Source organism: Solanum stenotomum, unplaced genomic scaffold, assembly GCF_019186545.1.
Source record: "Solanum stenotomum isolate F172 unplaced genomic scaffold, ASM1918654v1 scaffold17506, whole genome shotgun sequence".
Taxonomy (NCBI): domain Eukaryota; kingdom Viridiplantae; phylum Streptophyta; class Magnoliopsida; order Solanales; family Solanaceae; genus Solanum; species Solanum stenotomum.
Genome location: NW_026024589.1, coordinates 45871 through 62856, shown reverse-complemented (window position 1 = coordinate 62856; position 16986 = coordinate 45871). Strand labels below are relative to the sequence as shown.

Sequence of the window (16986 nt, the reverse complement as noted above, 5' to 3'; positions counted from 1 at the left end):
AAACAGTGTTACAACAACATGAAAATTTGATTAGGAATATTCTAACACTAAATCACAACAATTCTCTAAAGTTCAAGAAACCCTAGGTCTAACAATATGAAGGGAATCAAGAATTTGATTGAATTCTAGGGACATAATAGATGAAAGGAACCCACTAGTGAAATTCCACATACCTGGTGACGAATTCCACCGAGAAATCTTTCGATTTCGGGGTTGAAACTGATGAAAACCTGTTGCGTTCTTGGAGAAGGTTTGGTCGACTGTTTCTTCTTTTCATTCTAGGTTTGATCGATTTCTTTGAGAATGAATTGGTTAGGGTAAGTTCTGATTAAGTTACTAGTATCAAACTGACCAAAACGACGTAGTTTAGGTGTCCAATGCATAGGGAAAAGACCAAACGACACCTGACTTTAAAGCTGTCGGGGCCATCGACGGACCGTCGACTGACCTATAATCCATCCTGGTCAGTCATCGATTGGCTTCAGAGATGTGTTGTTGAGGGTCACGATCCACGGACCTGGACCACGACCCATGGTCTGACCTACGGTTCGCAGGTCCTGCCGTGGGTCGACCCTTAGCTAATTTTTTTGGGATATCTGGGGATTGGGTTGCAGGTGGCCAACCACGGACCCCACCTACGGTCCGTGGGTCAACCTATGGTTCGTGGGTGGCCCCGTTGTTGGCACCTGCAACTTCTGGAATTCTGCATTTTGGTCTTCCTAGTATACGGGGTGTTACAACGACAATTTCTCCTAAGAACAAGCAGAGGTCTTCTTCAATTTCAGCCCTGAAATCCAACAGATTTCTCCATAGTTTTTGTTATGAGGTATGTGGGATTCCACTAGTGTGTTCCTTTCACCCATTAGGTCCCTAAAATTCAGTCAATCCTTCAGTTTCTCCACAAATTGTTCCTTCCTAGTGTTCTAAAATCTTAGGGATCTATTGCAATTCAGCTGTAATAGTCTCTATAATGTTAATTACATGTTTCTTGGAGAACTAGTGTAGTTCCATGTATATAAATCAAAAACCCTAGATTGTGTTAGTTATCATTATTTCATGAATTATACTTGCTAGGCATATTAATAAGACAATCATGCTTCAGAATTCGAATGTCATATCTTTCTATATATATATGTTGCATTCTTAGATAAATATCAGTATTTTGAGTTCCTCAGTATTTCAGTTTCACTTTAGCTTACATTCAGTTGGGAGTAGGCTTAGCACCGAGTTGGATTAGGGTTCAGCATACCCTCATGTCCCAGAACTAAGTGCCCCCATAGGTTTATAAGTCCCCTCTATTGGGCATCAGTTTTAGTGACCATGCCACAGTCATGCCTTTATACCCCGGCAAGGTATATTGAGTCCTCTCGAGGAGGTGTATACATCGGACTCCATGTTTAGCTTGCATGGTTTACGTCTGTTAATAGTATCTCCCACAGTCAGATTCATATTGCATTGACCATGTATTTAGTATTCATTTCAACATGTTATCTTCATGATTAGTATTTGGTCATTTCATCCAACTTAATTTCCAATTATGCTTTAGTATATCTATTTCCATGTTTAGTTGTTATATTGTTCAGTTTAGCATATAGCTTGCATGCTTAGTAATTATAAAGTACTGATGTATACTTTTACGCTACATCGTTGTATGATGTTGGTTAGGGCGCTCAACATCCAGACCACACTTAACTCAATTTCAAGTCTGTACTCAGCAACTTTAGTGGTGAGTCCTCATAGAACGTTTCTTTATGCTTTTAATTTAGTTAGTTCGTTATTAGTTTTAGTATTTAGAGTTAGTTGACTTGTCCTAGTAGCTCGTCAGTATTAGAGGCTTTTAGACATAGAGTCAAGCTTCGTTGTTTTTTTTGTTTCACATTTGAACTCAGTTATATTCTCAGTTGAACTCTTTTAGATTTACTCATCTATCTGTTATGCTTCCGCTTACATAGAATTATTTTAGTATGCTTGTGATATGCCGGATTCAGGGTTAGATTGGGGTTACTTGTGACCCTAGGTCCCATGTTACGTCTAGGGGCTAGTCTCGGGGCGTGACAAAATAAGAGTCTCTATGTTTTTTATTTTCATTACCTTAGGACAAAAAAAGTTTCTATGTTGGGGTGTTGATGAGGGGAGAATTCCCACTCATTTGAGGCTTTTTTTTGTAGTTATTTGGCTTGCTTTAGTTTAGAATTGGTGTTTTTTATGTGATTTTCTTCACATTAACAGGAAAATGAAATCGAGAGATGATTTAGATGACATTTGAAGAAACCAAGTGGAATTAAGGCATGGAGAGGTCAAAAGTAGGAAAGTTGAATTGGCAGTTGAAGTACTCATCACGACCGCGTGAGATAGGGGTCGCGATCGCATTGACCAATAAATTCAGACTTCACGATCGTGTGGTCAGAGGTCACGATAGCGACACTACTCATCACGACCATGTGAGTTAGTTATCGCTATCGCGAAGAGAAAATGCCTGGAAGATGGAATGACTGGGAATCTCACCAAATTGATCCTAAAACCCCTTTTTACACTCACTAGTAGTCATCATTTTGGATTATGCAACAATCCTAGTGAGAGCAGCTCATCTTCTTAGCTTACAGTAGAGAAAAACTTGTAGATATCTTGATTTTGGTTGAGACTTTGAAGGCAAGTTGTCTCACAATTCACATTTGGGTTTGAAGATTGTGTGCCTAATAGAAAAACCTCTTGTTCCCTTATTCTTTCCTTGCATTATATTGCTAGAATTGCGGGTGTAATATTGTGTATATGAACTTGAGGCTTTGTGCTGGAAATTGACAAAAGTTATTTGGGTATTTGATTTATCATTCTATTGCTTTTGTGACTCCTTGATTCCATGCTTAATTTCATGAAATGGATTTAATCTAGTTTTCATGCTTGAAGTTATGATTTGAGAGTGCACGCTCAGATCTACCTTCCCATTTTTGTGGATTCCTTGAAAGAGAATTCGTGAAGTGGAGAATTAGGTTAATAATCATATTTGACTTTGAGTCCTAAATTTGAGACCGAAGGAGATAGTTTAGGTCTACTTTGTTGAGTGTTAAACTTGCTAGAAATATAGGTTTAGATTAAGGTCTTGGATTGCTTTGTTGTTGAACACGATTGAGATCGAAAGGAGATTTTGTGATATACCAATTTGATACCAAAAGGAGATTAGTGTTGACTAATGATGATCTTGCCTATCTATTATTGAGTTATCGTGTGTTGAATTGCAATGGATCATTGAGTGTCGATTGAATTCTGAATTTCTCAATTCTTATATATCCCTTGTTTGATTATGTCTTTGCCCAAAATCATTGCTTGGTTACCTAAATCACTTTTGATTTGATAATCTTGTATATATTGCATGTTTAGATTCAAATGTGTTGCTATTAATTCTTTATCCTTTCGATTGTCGATAAGTTGTTCCTTGTGGGATTTGACCCCGGCTCTTAGTTGGATATTTTTATTGATGATGACTGCTTACTCTTTAACTTGTTTTGAGGATAATTTCAGCGATATCACAATGCCAAAAAAGCTCGAATAAGATTAAATTCCTATATTCATTCGCTTCAAATCCTACCTCCACCTATGAATTTACTACCCAAGTTTTAGACCAATTTGGGAAAGATGTACTAAGGTTACAATTACCGTTTCCGATTATGTTCTCAAACTGTCCAGAAAGTAAAGCAAGAATGAAAGCAATGTAATTATATTTCTATTCACTACTAGTCCGCTTGATAAGATAACTAACTTTTTCTACAAAGGTCTTACCAAACTAAGAGTCTTGGTCTTTTATGAATCATATTTATAATGTAAAAGTGAAGATAATGAGTACACGTGGCCATGCTAATGATGATAGCAACTAATTCAAGTGTTAGAAAATGGACCACATTTGTCATATAATGACCAAGCTAGTAGGTACATAGAATTGATTCATGAAATTTTATGTCAACTAAATTCTGCCACTCAACTACCACTATATCTTATCTTTTTAGTTTGACCTTTCTTCCGTCTGTCACTTCATGTATAATTGTGAAATACTCCATTCGTTTCAAAAAGAATGATCTAGTTTTTATTTTAGTCTGTTTAAAAAAAAAGACCTTTTTCTTTTTTTGGCAACACTTTAACTTTAACTTTTCACGTGACATGTTTAAGGCCACAAGTAGGGGTGTACATAACCGGGTTGATTCGAGTTTTTCAAATATCAAACCAAACCATTTGTGTCGAATTTTTAGATTTATAAACCAAACCAAACCAATAAAACTTGGGTTTTTTAACCTCGGGTTTTTTCGGATTTTTTTGAGTTTTCGGATTTTCAGGTTTTCCCGATAAAATATTCATACAAACGTATAATTTACTTGTACTTCAAATATTTCTTTAGTCCTACCAAAATACAACTATCTAAGGTGTTTCTTAAGAAAATAACACAAAATAAAACATGAGTAATGACACTAAAATATCCAACAAAAAAATAATAATAATGAAATCACGTAAAACAATTATTGCAAATTAACAAGTCATAATGAAAATGATCATAATTTAAAAGTACTAAATCATGCTAAAATAAGTTTAAAAAGTATTAGTTACATGACTAAATATTAAAGCAAATTAAAATTAGATTATGTATTTGAATTGTCTAAATCAATGTAAAACCAAAGAACAAATATTCAATAGTATTGTCATTCTTAGTGTTGAATTGATTTTCATTTTGCATTAATATTAATTTGATTTTGATTTAAGCTTTTTTATAATTACCAACATCTGTGGACTATAATCTTTATTGAACCATTCAGAATTCTAAGTTTCAAACTTGAAATAATATATTAAAAGATAAAAACTATGAAAAAGTATAAGAAATATTTAAAAATTATATCAAAGTAAATATTTTGATGTATAAAATAAAATTTTAAAATTATATATATAATGTCGGTTGGTTTTTTTAGTTAAAACCAAACCAACCCAAATATAGTCGGGTTTTTTTTCCAATACCAAACCAAGTCAAACCAATCACTAGTCGGGTTTTTTTTCTCGGTTTGCGATTTGGTTCGATTTTCGGTTCGGTTTTGTACACCCCTAGCCACAAGATTAAAGAATATTTTGATACATTTGACATAACTTTAATTTAGAACAACAAGATTAAAAAGTCTTCTTTCTTTTTTTAAACTCCGTTTCGAGTCAAACTAGGCCATTCTTTTTGAAATGGAGGGAGTATATCGTTTTCATAGAAAAAATATCTATAGGAACTGAAAAATTAAAATAATTTTCCTTTTTGTTGAAAATTGAACCATGAGTTGGAAGAAGAATTTTTTCTATTGTGTGATACATGATTTTTCTTAGTTCGTGTATTAGAAAATTAATATTAAGTGTAGATGAATCACATTGTCACTTGTTGCCAATAGAATTTGAGAGATTGAGAGTCCTCTCCTCCTCCATGAAAATCTCAACATTTGGTATCATAACTTGTAAGAATTATACATTGGATAAATAAAGAAGTTTTATTTGTACTAAATATAGTCATTTTTTATTTACATAAAAAAAAGTTTAAAATTAGCGATATATGTACAAACAACAAAAATTATTTAAATAAACTGGTCATATGTATATGTAATGTATCGATACATATATATAATATATGGATATGTATATATAATGTATCAATATTGTATGAATAGTGTATACTTATGTAAAGATGATGTATAATTATATGTCGAAGAAGTATACAAATCTAAATACATTGTTGATACAATAGAGAGAAACATTGCAGACTAAAATTTTTCAATTCCAAAACTCAAATCTCCTCAAAATAATCTCAAGAATTTAGTTATGAGCTCCTCGAATATTTCAAATTTTTTGATATATTATTTTACTCAAAACGATTCACGGTTGCAGCAAATTGATTTTAACATTTGAGCTTTGAAGAAGAAGTCATTAATAATGATTGAATGAAGAAGACAAAAAAAAACATGAATTATACTTTGATTGCAATTAAAAATTGTCGAATGAATATATTTTGTGAAAATTGATAATTGGACTATCGATTTTGGGAAGGAATTTATGATCGAAGGCTCATTTTGTTTAATTATCCCTTCGTATTTTTGGATTGCAGTAATTTTGTTTTACTACTCTAGTTTTTAAAATAAATCATACTTAATATCTGGTCAGCTAACAATACCTTTAATCGATATTAATAAGAAATGACCATTATTTTAAGAGCAACTTTCACATATAGCAAACACAAAATTCATATTTGTATGCTATAGCAAAGTTTGCATAATTGCGCTTCATAGCAAACATAAATATGTATATTTCGCTATACATATACAAAAGAAAGCAGTTGTATAATGTTTTGGTATACATATACAAAAAGATCAATTGTATAAAGTGAGAGAAGCGAGTGAGTGAGCGAGATCTGGGAGAGGGAAGAGAGGGGAAGTAAAATATATGTATATATATAATTTTCACGCATTTTATACATTTGCGTTTTTGTATAAAGTGAGAGAGGCGAGTGAGAGAGCGAGATCTGGGAGAGTGGCGAGCGAGATCGGGGAGAGAGGGGAACGAAAATATATGTATATATACAATTTTCTCTCACTTTATACAAACACAAACACATTTTATACAATTTGCGTTTTTTGTATAAAGTGAGAGACGCGAGTGAGAGAGCGAGATCTGGGAGAGTGGCGAGCGAGATCTGGGAGAGGGGAGAGAGGAGAGAGGAGAGAAGGAAACGAAAATGTATGTATACATACAATTTTCTCTTGCTTTATACAAACACAAACACACTTTATACACTTGCGTTTGTATAAAAAATGAGAGAGGCGAGGGAGAGAACGAGAGTGGCGAGCGAGATTCACTAGAAGAGAGGTGAAATAGCAACAGTTTGCTATGAGGTACAATTAAATCAAACTATATTTTATAGCATTTAATTTGAATTAATAGTTTGCTATTATATACAATTTTCCCTTATTTTAAAATAGAAGTTGTGATTCATAATTATATCGGCTTTTTAAATCTATAAATCAAATAAAATTAATAAAATTTGGATTGCTAAATAAGAGTAATAAGTATTAATTATATTATTAATTATTAAATTTATAAATTAACCAAATCAAACTAATAAAATTTGGATTGATAAAAAGTCTAATAAGTATTAAGGGGCCGTTTGGTTACTGGTTAGATTTATGCAGGAATTAGTTATGCAAGGTTTAGTTATGCAGGGTTTAGTTATGCAGGGTTTAGTTATGCATGTATTAGTTATGCAGAGTTTAGTTAAGTGGGTATTAGTTATGTAGAGATTACATTAGACGAATTATTAACTATTGAATATTGATTTTAATATAAATTAATATATATTATTTACAAATAAAATAAGTAAACAAATAGTATAAACTCTCCCTTAAAAAAATAAAGAAAGGAATTTTCTCTATACTTAACTAGGAATTGTGTTTTTTCTCTCTTTGTTTTTTTAATGTTTAAAGCTTATAAAAATAAAATACTATTAATATATTCCAAGTATATTATACTATCCTATTTTATATAATGTAAATTTCTATCAATATGATGCATACGTTGTTTGTACATTTTTAGTATACCAAATATATAAATTATATATAAATTCACATTCAAAATAAAAAATTAATACATGATAATTCAATATGTGGATATATTTAGTAATATATAATGTGAATATATAATTAACATATGCGCTATCAAAATCATACATTCTTATTCATAATATTAATAAATATTTTATATTTTGATTTTAAATGAAAACAAATAAAAAGTCGTTTGTATATGAAAAGAAATAAGAAACAAAAATAGTAGAGAAAATAGAATAGTTATGTAAAGTTTTCAATAATTTTTTTTTAAAAAATAAATTAATAGGGATAAATGTGTAATTTATCCTTTTAATACATGTATAACGAATACCACATAACTTATTCCACCTTCTATCCTGCATAACTTATACATAGATACCCTCATAAGTTATATATGTATTAATTATGTAGGATTACAAAAAATGCAATCAAATACCGTATAAAATTAATATATGAATAACTTTTATACAATATTTACAACTTATCAACCAAACATAATATAAATCATGTTGACTTTTCAACTAATAAAAAACTTTTACCAAACATAGTAAAACTAAAACAATGTTTTATCCATGAATAATATGCCCTCTTATACCGTAACCAAATGGCCCCTAATTACATTACTAAATATTATAAAGAAAAACTAAAATTATGTTATGTATTTTACTTGTCTAAACCAATGTAAACTTAAAGAACAAATATTCAACATTATTGTCATTTTTATTGTTGAATTAATTTATTTTAGCGTCAATATTGATTTGATTTTAATTTTAGATTTATTAGAATTACTAATATCTATAAACTACAACTTTTATTGGAGCATTTAAATTTCTCAATCAAATTTACAATAATATGTTAAAAGATAAAAATTATGGAAAAAGTATAAGAAATACTCCCACTTTCTCAATTTATTTGACACTTTTCATTTTTCGAGAGTCAAACCATTTAAGTTTGATCGAAAATTTGCACATGAAAACTTCAAATTTTTTGAAATGAAATTTACATATTTGTAAACTTTGTAAAAAGTACTCAAAATCAGAATAATTGACAATTCAAAATATTTTAAAAATAACTATAAAAAATTTACAATCAAAGATAAACTTATATGAATCTCGATATCTGAAATGTGTCACATAAATTGTGGAAATACTCAACTTTTACCCTAACAATAGTGTAAATACTCATAAGAGTGTGTATAAACTAAAATCATATTCATAAAAAAAAAATAAAAAAAAAATCATGAAGTAGAGAAAGAGAAGCGGCAAAGAGGACATGATTTGCGGAGGGAGAGCCAATTTGTAAGGCAAGATGAGTGGAATAAGTGACCGCAGGGAACTTGTTTGACACCAACTTCTGCTTCAAACTCTTCCATACAGATCGAACAAAAGCCAACTGCATTAACCATCGGCATCATCTCTAAGTCTTCATCATCAGAAATTGGCGAAGGCTCCTCCAGTTGATAAGCCGCCGCTGCGTTGAAATCTTCCACCACCGTTAAAGCAAGGTCGAGATCGAAAACTTCATCCATCTTCAGACTCTATAGATTAGATTGTGATTACATCAACGAATTGCTTGCTAGCTGTGTTTATATATATTCAATTGGGGGATCGGTCGCTTCGTGGAAAGAGGAAAGGGTTAGATAAATAAAAATATTTTTCGCTTTGGACTTTAGTGATATTCACGTCCATTTGTAGGTTTGACTAATAGAGGACGTTAATCAACAACTTTAAGAACCATACCAGTACAAGAGCCTCTTGGTTTGACCTATAAAAAAAATATGGTATTTTTATAATTAGAAGTTAATAAAACCTAAAAGGGATATACCTTATATATGTATATATTTATCTTAGTGGTATTTTTTTTGGAAAAAAACTTACCTGAACCGGGTGTATACACCAAACTAATGCAATTTCCATTATTATGTGATTTAATGAAGTAAAACACATGTTAATTAATTAATTAAGCTTAAGTAAAATGAATTATAAATTTAAACAAATGGTATGCATGTATTGGATTGGTGTATACACCCGGTGTGGGTGAGTTTTACTTGTCTTGAGAAAATTAATTCGTTTCTTTTATATTTTTTCTCAAGAAACAGAAAGTATTATAAGATTCTTTCCAAAAGTAGAAAAACTACTTCAATTTCTATACATATCATTTTTACTTACTAGTCAAACATCTCAAATTTACAGATATAATATACTCCCCCCGTCTCATTTTATGTGCGGTATTTGACTCGTTACAAAGTTTAAGAAAGAAAAGAGGATATTTAAAATTTGTGGTCCAAAATGAATGATAGAAATTTGTGTGACAATAAATCATTTCATTAAGGGTAAAATAGACATTTTATAGTTAAATTGTTACTTAATGTAGAAATGTGTCATTCTTTTTGAGACTGACTAAAAAAGAAAGTAAGTCACATAAATTGGGACAGAGGGAGTACCTTTTTCCGAAAGAAATCACTTTTTGCCTCCTTACCGTTTGACCAAACAGACTCTTAATATAAATTTTCTTTCTCGATTGGAAAACAGTCTTGTATCCAGTATAATTTTGCATAAATTGTGTCACGACCTAATTTCTCAGGTAATCATGGCACCTAGCTACTACACCCCATCAGTAGGTAAGCCTAATCCTTAGCCTGGAAACCATAAGCAACAGACTATCAAGCGGAAGCCAACAACAAGAAGCATAAAACTTATAACAGAGCGAATAAAAGATAATCAACAGAAAACAATAAAGGAGCCACCCTAAGACCTGACATCAGTTAGTTGTCACGCCCCGAGCCTACACCCTGGGCGGGACTGGCACTCAAAGAACATTACTGGCCGCAAGCGAACCCTTGGCCTGACTTACTTACTAAGCGGAAGACAATATTCATACTTAATAATCAATAACACTTAACTGAACTAAATCATAAGATAACTGAGAATGTTAAAAGCTAAACATTCAACTTGGCCAAAAGTGGCAACCCAAGTCTTAACAATAAGAAATGTTATTGAAAAGACTCAAAAGACTAACATCTGACTGTCTATGAAGCCTCTAATAACAACTGAGATGGATGTTGGGACAGACCCCACAACATCCTAATGAACTAAACTAGAAAGCAATGAAATGGATCCTCCGGAAAGCAAGGAGGCTCACCAACAGACTCTAGACTGCTTACTGGATCGGAGATGCACCGAAATGCAGATCCTAGTTACCTGTGTCTGCATCGTAATACGATGCAGGCCGACTGACATCAGTACATTGAATGTACGAGTATTCGAGTTGGAATGCTAAAATACATAGGCTTGAAAGAATCTAAGAGAAACTGAAGAACTTATCTGGCTCAACTCAACTCAACTTGACATAATTCATTTCAATATAAAGCAATTCAAAAGCAAGTGCAATATAAAGAAAAACTGTTTGAAAACATGATATCAACTCTGTATGTATGTAAAGATACAAATAACTCTGAGATGTATGTAAAAATACAAATAAACTAATGTATATAAAAATATAATACTTCTGTGGGAGTTTCTCTAACCGACAACCATCACTTAAGAGCTATAGTGATGATACAACGATCTTCCTCACGCTACCAGCGCGTCCTATACCCGGCCAAAGGTATAAGACCTGAACTGCCTAATGGATCCACTAGTCTATTTCAAAAAGGGTTCATCTGAAAAGTATGACCCTTTTCTACCCATGATGGCTACATGGTTTAAGGGGGCTGATAGTTGTATGAACTCTTCCCCATCGGTGCTCAATACTACTCCCAAAAATATACTAGCTCTTTATGTAAAAAAAAAATATACTTCTTCTGTGTATTATGATTAGTGCTCAAAATCTTAGCTCAAAGGCTATCTTGGAAATCTCAGTTTCCCTGCTTGCTTCATTTAGAAAGCTATTACTCTTTTCTGAAATCTAGCCTGAAGGTTCTTTGGAAATCTTAGTTTCCGTTCTTATTTAAATGTGAAAACATTTTAAATCTCTTTGGGAATACTTAGTCCCCATATACTTTTGAAGAAATGAACTTCAAACTTTACCTTTTTCTCTTTGCTTAACTTCAAACTTAAGTCTTAAAACAAAGTTAAAATGTTTGTAAAGACTTATGAAAACTTGAAATGAACTTCTCTTACTTGACTCTTGACTTTGATCTTAACTCTTACTTGAATTGACTCTTAACTGATCCTTAAATTGAATTATGGATTCAAGGATTATGATTTGTGTTTGGAAAGACCTCATGATGTTTAGGAATGATTTCGGATAGTTAAACTTGAGAAAAGTTACGAAATCACTGTCTTGGAACAAGTCTGCGACGCAGAGGTCTTTTAAATAATTACTTGCAAAATTAAAGTTTGAGACAGAGGAGTCCGCGTCCTCTTCGCGACGCAGAGTTGCTTTTTGTTCATATGTTTCATGAACCTTACTCGACTTTTTCCTTCTTCGTTTTTCAGCCTCAAACCACCTAAATTTGATTATCTTCCTCAAGTTCATTTTAGATACCGATACCCAGCATATGTACTAAAGAACCTAACTCAAAGTAACTCTAAAACACAACGTAAAGATCTCGGAAACTCGACAATTCAACCCAATTCAAGAACAACATTCAAATTCAAGAATTCATGTCAAGAACATCAACTTTCAAATTCTTTTAGGACGAATTGCGCTGAAACTAAACATGTTTGGCGTGTGGGTGAATGAACTCATCGCCATGAGAGACTCACATACCTTGTAGGATCAATTTCGTGGCGAATCCACAACCAAAATCGATCGTTCTTGGTGAATCTTGCTTTTCTTCTTTCCTTTCTCTTGCGTTCCTTCTCCAAAAACCCTAACTTAAATTTTCAGAAGCATAAACTGAAATAATCAGTCTTGACCCCAATTATTTTACTAACAAACGGATTTAATTAATTGGGTAAAGAAAATACCAAACTACCCTTTTTAAAAATCTAGATTGGGCATTTCTTTATTCGAACAACCCAACTTACAAAGGACGTAACTCACTCATACGAACTCAGAATCGTGCAAACTCGGTGGCGTTGGAAAGATAAATCCAAGAGCTCTCCAACCATATCTAGAACTACCTAACTCATCCTGAGTGAGAAGTTATGGTCGATTGAAGTTGACCAAAATCTCAACTTTAACTTACTTGAAAATTTCCAGATTTCCTTATACTTTCCAAAAATGATTATTTCAAGTTCTTAGCTTCTTTCTAGCTATTTCAAGTTGCGAGATGTTACAATATCTCCCCCTTGGGAACATTCATCCTCGAATGAGATTACTCTTACTAGGCTAAGGGTGTAACATCAAGTTCAAACACCCAACAAGCAAATGCAAACAATCAACATGCTCACTCATAACTTAAAGAGTACTAAGAAGAGAATTAGTACCTTGGTCTGCACTTTCTCCGGATTCAAAGAGATGTGGATATCTCTTCTTCATATCCTTTTCAGCTTCCCAAGTAGCTTCCTCAGCAAATTGTTTCCTCCAAAGAACCTTGACTGATACTACTTCCTTAGTCCTCAACTTGTGAACTTTGCAATCTAGAATCTGAACATGAATCTCCTCATAAGACCATCTATCCTTGATACCAATATCTTCTGTTTGTATGATAAGTGAAAGATCTCCCATTCACTCCTCCAATCATGGAGACCTGGACTACCGAATGAACCGTTGTTAACTCTTGTGGTAACTCCAACTCATAAGCTACATTGCCCATTCTTTTGGAAATTTTGTAAGGATTAACATACTGGGGGCTAAGTTTCCCCTTCTTACCAAACCTCATAATACCCTTCATGGGTGGAACTTTCAAGTATACCCAATCACATAATCAACCTTCATACCTCAAAACACTATCTCCCCCTTGTTCAAAATCCATCACTTTTTGCTTATGAACACTTACCTTTTAATTCAAGCAATAAGGGATCTTGGTCTTGCTTTCCTTTTACTTCTGACACAAATGATGATTCAGTTCCATTCATCACCACCACTCCACCTTTTGTGGGATCCATTAGTCGAACTCATAATCATGTAAGTCTATACACCTCATTTGCTAACTCTTTCTTATCTTCCTCAAAATGGGTGGTACTACCCACAGACAAACTGCTTAAGGCATCAACAACAACATTAGTCTTACTTGGGTAATAAAGAATACTCATGTTATAATTCCTGAGTAATTCTAACCAGCTCCTTCGTCTAGATTAAGCTCTATCTTACTAAGCACATACTAAAAACTCTTATGATCGGTGAACACATCCACATGCACACCATAAAGATAACGGCGCCACATTTTCAAAGCAATTACTACGACATCCAATTCTAAATCATGTGTTGGGTAGTTCTTCTCGTGAACTTTTAACTGTCTGGAGGCATACGCTATAACTTTGCCATTCTGCATTAACACACAACCCAAACCAACTCTAGATGCATCACAATACACCACAAAACCTTGAGTACCTTCTGGTAGGGTCAAAACTGAGGCAGTAGTCAACCTCTTCTTCAATTCCTGAAAGCTTTGCTCACAAGCTTCAGACCATTGAAATTTCACTGTTTTCTGAGTCAACTTCGTCAAAGGTGACGAAATGGACGAGAAACCCCTCTACAAACTTTCTATAATAGCCAGCCAACCCCAAGAAACTCCTAATATATGTTGGAGATATGGGTCTAAGCCAGTTCTGCAGTGCCTCTATCTTTTGAGTGTCAACTCTAATTCCTTCTCCAAACACAATATGGCCTAAGAATGCCATAGACTCAAGAAAAAATTCACACTTGGAAAACATAGCATACAACTCCTTATCTTTCAAAGTTTGAAGAACTATTTTGAGATGACTAGCATGATCTTCTTCATTCCTTGAATAGATTAGTATGTTATCAATGAAGACGATAACAAACATATCTACATAAGGTTTGAAGACTCTATTCATAAGATCCACGAACGCTGCTGGTGCATTGGTCAAACCAAAAGACATGACCAAAAACTCATAATGACCATATTTGGTTTTGAAGGTTGTCTTTGGAATATCACATTCCCTTACTCTAAATTGATGATAGCCTGATCTGAGGTCAATTTTTGAGAAACAGGAAACACTCTGAAGCTGATCGAAAAGATCATCAATTCTTGGAAGAGGGTACTTATTCTTAATGGTAACCTTGTTCAACTGGCGGTAATCTATACACATTCTAAGGGAACCATCTTTCTTTCTCACAAACAGGACCGGCACGCCCCAAGGTGAGACACTTGGTCGAATAAACCCTTTCTCTAAAAGATCTTTCAATTGCTCTTTAAGCTCTTTCAACTCTGCTGGTTCCATTCTATATGGCGGAATAGATATCGGACGAGTATCTGGAAGAAGATCTATACAGAAGTCTATTTCTCTCTCAAGAGTGACTCCGGGAAGATCATTTGGAAAGACTTCTGGAAACTCTTTTACTACTGGAACTGACTGAATAGGAGGTACCTCAGCACTAGAGTCATTAACTCGGACTAAGTGATAGATACAACCCTCAGAAACTAACTTCCTTGCCTTAAGGTACGAAATGAAACGACCCTTAGTCACTGCTGAAGTGCTTTTCCACTCTAAGACTGGCTCATTTGGAAACTGAACTTGACTACTCGAGTTCTACAATCAACTGAGGCATAACAGGCACTTCCCAGTCCATACCAAGAATGACATCAAATTCTATCACGTCTAACTCAATTAAATCAGCCATTGTACTCTTGCAATTGACGAAAACAAAACAATCATGATAGACTCTCTCTGCTAGAATAGACTCTCCAATAGGTGTAGAAACACTGAATGGTTCACTAAGTTGCTCAAGAATAACATCAAAGTTCATAGCAACATAAGGAGTTACAAAAGACAAACTCGCTCCTGGGTCTAACAAGTCATAAACAGTAAAGTCAAAGACTTGGATCATACTAGTGACAACATTTGGTGAATCCTTTTGCTCTTGGCGACTAGTGATTGCATTGAGGCGGTTTGCTCATCCGCCAGTACTGGAATTAGCTCCTCCAGGTGCAGCCCTGCCTGGTGGGGCAACTGAAGAAGACTGGGCTCTATTGCCCCCATTACCCTGTTTGTTCTTTGGACACTCTCGCATGAAATGCCCACTCTGACCACACTTGAAACAACCAGTGGAGCCCTCACGACAAATATTTGGGTGGTTCCTACCACACTTGGCATAGGAAGGAGGCTTACTACCCCCTTGCGCCACACTGCCTTGAAAATAGGCAGACTTAACTCTGGAATTCGGACCATTGTACTCACATTTGTTCCTAGGTGCAGGTTCACTAGCAGATGGTGGAGCAGGCCCCTTCTGTTTCTGTTGGGAGAAAGACCGCTTGGCATTACTCTTTTGCTGCCTGAACTGGTTCCCTGATGTCTTAGCCCTCTTATTCTTAAACTCTTCTCTTTTTTTCGGCTTATCCTTCTCAACTTGTTATACATGGATCATAAGCCTTGCTAGGTCCATATCCCCTATCAGCATAACTGCCTTGCCTTCCTTGCTTGACTGACGATACAACCTAGCAACAAATAAACTCATCCTGCTCCTCACGTTAGCAACCATCTCCGAAGCATAGCGGGAAAGTTGGGTGAACTTCAGACTGTACTCATGAACACTCATAGACTCCCGATTAAGGGTGAGAAACTCATTTATCTTTGCCTCTCTCAACTCACGGGGAAAGAAACGCCCCATGAGAGCACTCTCAAACACAGCCCAACTCACTACTGGCGCATGCTCAACCCTATTCTTTTTCCATTTGTCGAACCAGATTCTAGTGACACTCTTCATTTGGTATACAGCTAGTTTGACCCTCTCTTCATTAGCAACACGGATCACATCAAATAACCTTTTCAGCTCTTCAATGAAGTTCTCCGGATCCTCAGTGACACTTGAACCGGTGAAGCTTGGTGGGTTTATCCTTAAAAGCTCACGAATCCTTGAAATATCAGTCACTTCCTGTCGATTATCTCTTTGTTTAACTTGATAGGTCGCAACTTGACTTAACATCCGGATAGCTTCGCAGAATTCAACCTTGGTGACCTCTTCTTGGAGTTGCACTTCTAGTGCATTAGGTACCCCTTTTTCCTTGACATTTATCCTACCAGGACGACCACTGACTACTCTTCGTGGAGACATGATTATCTGGAAACACGCGCAAGCACGAATTAGAATGAAACTTTATAGAGATTAACTTTATCGCATGAAATGAGTATGAAAGAAGTGAGATAGTACCTAAATGTTGCAGCCTCCTAATTATAGATGTGGCGCGCTTCACATCGATAACTAGGACTCTACAGACACGACTTCATAGACTCCCTAGGACTCTTGAACTCTGCGCTCTCATACCAAGTTTGTCACGCCTTGAGCCTACACCCTGGGCGGGACTGGCACTCGA

At 34.5% G+C, this 16986-nt stretch overlaps 1 protein-coding gene across 1 annotated transcript; it reads right to left on the bottom strand.

Annotated features, from left to right (window-relative positions):
- Nucleotides 1-15569: 15569 nt before the first annotated feature.
- On the bottom strand, nucleotides 15570-16727 carry LOC125850472 (uncharacterized). The gene is made up of 3 exons (XM_049530315.1): nucleotides 16265-16727; nucleotides 15854-16021; nucleotides 15570-15625 (listed from the first exon to the last, which is right to left on the bottom strand). The coding sequence occupies exons 1-3, from the start codon at nucleotides 16725-16727 to the stop codon at nucleotides 15570-15572; spliced, it is 687 nt and encodes a 228-aa protein (XP_049386272.1).
- Between the last annotated feature and the right edge of the window lie 259 nt (nucleotides 16728-16986).